This window comes from Neopelma chrysocephalum, unplaced genomic scaffold (genome assembly GCF_003984885.1).
Source record: "Neopelma chrysocephalum unplaced genomic scaffold, ASM398488v2 Primary Assembly neopelma1_24, whole genome shotgun sequence".
NCBI lineage: Eukaryota > Metazoa > Chordata > Aves > Passeriformes > Pipridae > Neopelma > Neopelma chrysocephalum.
The window spans coordinates 20583171-20585158 of NW_020897693.1; the positions used below are offsets into that span (position 1 = coordinate 20583171).

At 44.3% G+C, this 1988-nt stretch overlaps 1 protein-coding gene across 3 annotated transcripts in view; it reads right to left on the bottom strand.

Moving 5' to 3' along the window:
• Positions 1 to 1133: 1133 nt before the first annotated feature.
• DCAF4 (DDB1 and CUL4 associated factor 4) overlaps positions 1134 to 1988 on the bottom strand; it is a 14342-nt gene continuing 13487 nt past the window's right edge. For all 3 annotated transcript variants that reach the window (XM_027707367.1, XM_027707377.1, XM_027707373.1), the window contains one exon: positions 1134 to 1536. In XM_027707367.1, coding sequence (XP_027563168.1) covers positions 1343 to 1536 — 194 coding nt within the window. In that variant the 3' untranslated portion in view covers positions 1134 to 1342. The remainder of the gene's footprint in view (positions 1537 to 1988) is intronic.

Consider the following 1988-nt stretch of genomic DNA (forward strand, 5'->3'; position numbering starts at 1 on the left):
GAATGCAGATGCCCAGCCTTGCTCTGACACAGCCACCTCCCTGAGCCAGCTGGACACAGCCTCCATGTGGACATGCTGTGCAGCCTGGGTGTGATTATAACCCGTTTGTGTCTCACTTGCTGACCTGGCAGGACCCCATGGAAAGTACATTTCTGACATATCAATTATACATCTAAATGCTCTAAGTGGATCCCGGGATGAAAAGGTGGTTCCTGCACTCCTTTAATAAGAATTTTGGAAAACTTGAGTGCAGTGTGTCTTTCCTGTGAAGCCCATCCTAGTTCATCGGCCTTCACCCCCCATGGGTTCCTGATCCTGTCAGTGCTTCCTACAGATACTGTCTGCAGGACAGTCTTGCCCAACCCAGACTGGTTACCAAGCAGGAGCTAGAAGTAAGGAGGCTCCCTGGGAGAGTAATTGTTTTCAAATACAGATATGGTATCACCCAGTTATTGGGAGCTAGTGCTACAACGTTGTAGCTGAGGGCCCGGTTGTACCTCTGTGTGCAAAAGCCCTGACTTTGCATGGGTGATCTCAAATCCTAAAGAGGGTGTGGTCTGTCCAGATTGGGCTTGTGTCCAGCTACAGCTGCATGAGCAAGCCTGCCATTCCAGTCTGCTGATCATGTTAGGGATGTGGGCTTAGTTAGGAAACGCTATGAGAAATCAACAGGGACATTTAGCTTTGCTACTGGACCAGAAAAGGGGCTTTGTTCTATGCCTGTTGCTTTTTAAAGGCACGACAGTAGCATGCTACCATCATCTGACAAGGACAAAGTTTAGTATGGCCCAGCTCAAACGACCAACACTGTGAGTGAGGAAACAGCTATTCCTTGGACTGCTTCTGACCATAGATGTAGTAGAGGCAGCTGAAGCAGGACCCAGACCAAAGGTACTCCAAAAAAAGCCCCAGAACGCTTAAAGCATCAGCTTCTCAACTCCAGCTGCTTCACTCTGCTAATCCACTCCGCTGGGCCAGCCTAGTTGCTCAGGTGGATGTGACCACAGCTACCTATGACTAAACTAGGATTAAGTTAGAACAGTCTCTTGACAGCAAAATCAGCTAGGACAACACAGACCCTTAAAATTACCCGCTTCACAGGCCTTAAAGTTAGATTTCAAAGAGGCTGAATATTGCCTACAGAGTTAATCAACATTCAGTTTTTATTTACAAGAGGTCTGAGATTTATACAGCAAGATTTGCTAAACCTGCTGAAGGAGGTTCAGAATTAAAGCAGATGCAAGAGCAGCACATGACTCAATAGCTTGATGACTGATGTAAAACTTTTGAAGTCATGTATAGACTGGCAGCTTTGTAGACCAGGTCTGAGGGGAATATTGTGTCAGATATAGGAGAAGTGGTAGAGGTCCTGTTTGACAGCCATGAGTAAGCCAGGAACTCCTTGGCGACCCCCAAGTCTTGAAGAAAACACCACACTAGGAATGGCGTCTTTGGATGATGGGTGGGGAGAAGGGATGGTTCTAAGCAGATGGGTGTCTTGGAGACTCCAAATTCTGGTGTAGCAATCCTGACCAACTGGAAAGGAAACAACAAAAATCAACATTACACAAAAATTACTTTACATGGCTCTGCAAGAGTATCACCACAGAAGCAGAAGGTCTATGGGGAAAACACCCTGACTATTTCTACACACGCTAGATGCAAAGTGCTTATCCGTACTTTATGAAACAGAAATACTACAAAAGTGGGAAAAATGTACATTTCCTATTAGGCAATTAAAGGTATGATAAATCAGTATTTAAAGTGCTTTCTCTTTATCAAGCTCCTAAGCAAAAAAAGGGGAGAAACATTCAGTCAAATTAAAAAATCTTCTCATTATTCTGCCACGTATTGACAAATCCAAGGAGAGAAGGTCACTCTCTTTACAGTGACCTTGTGAAACTTGGCTATACTATAAGGATTTAGGGATTTTGCTTCGTTTATTGCTACTTTTCCTCCCCCCCCCAAATATAATAATATTAAAAATA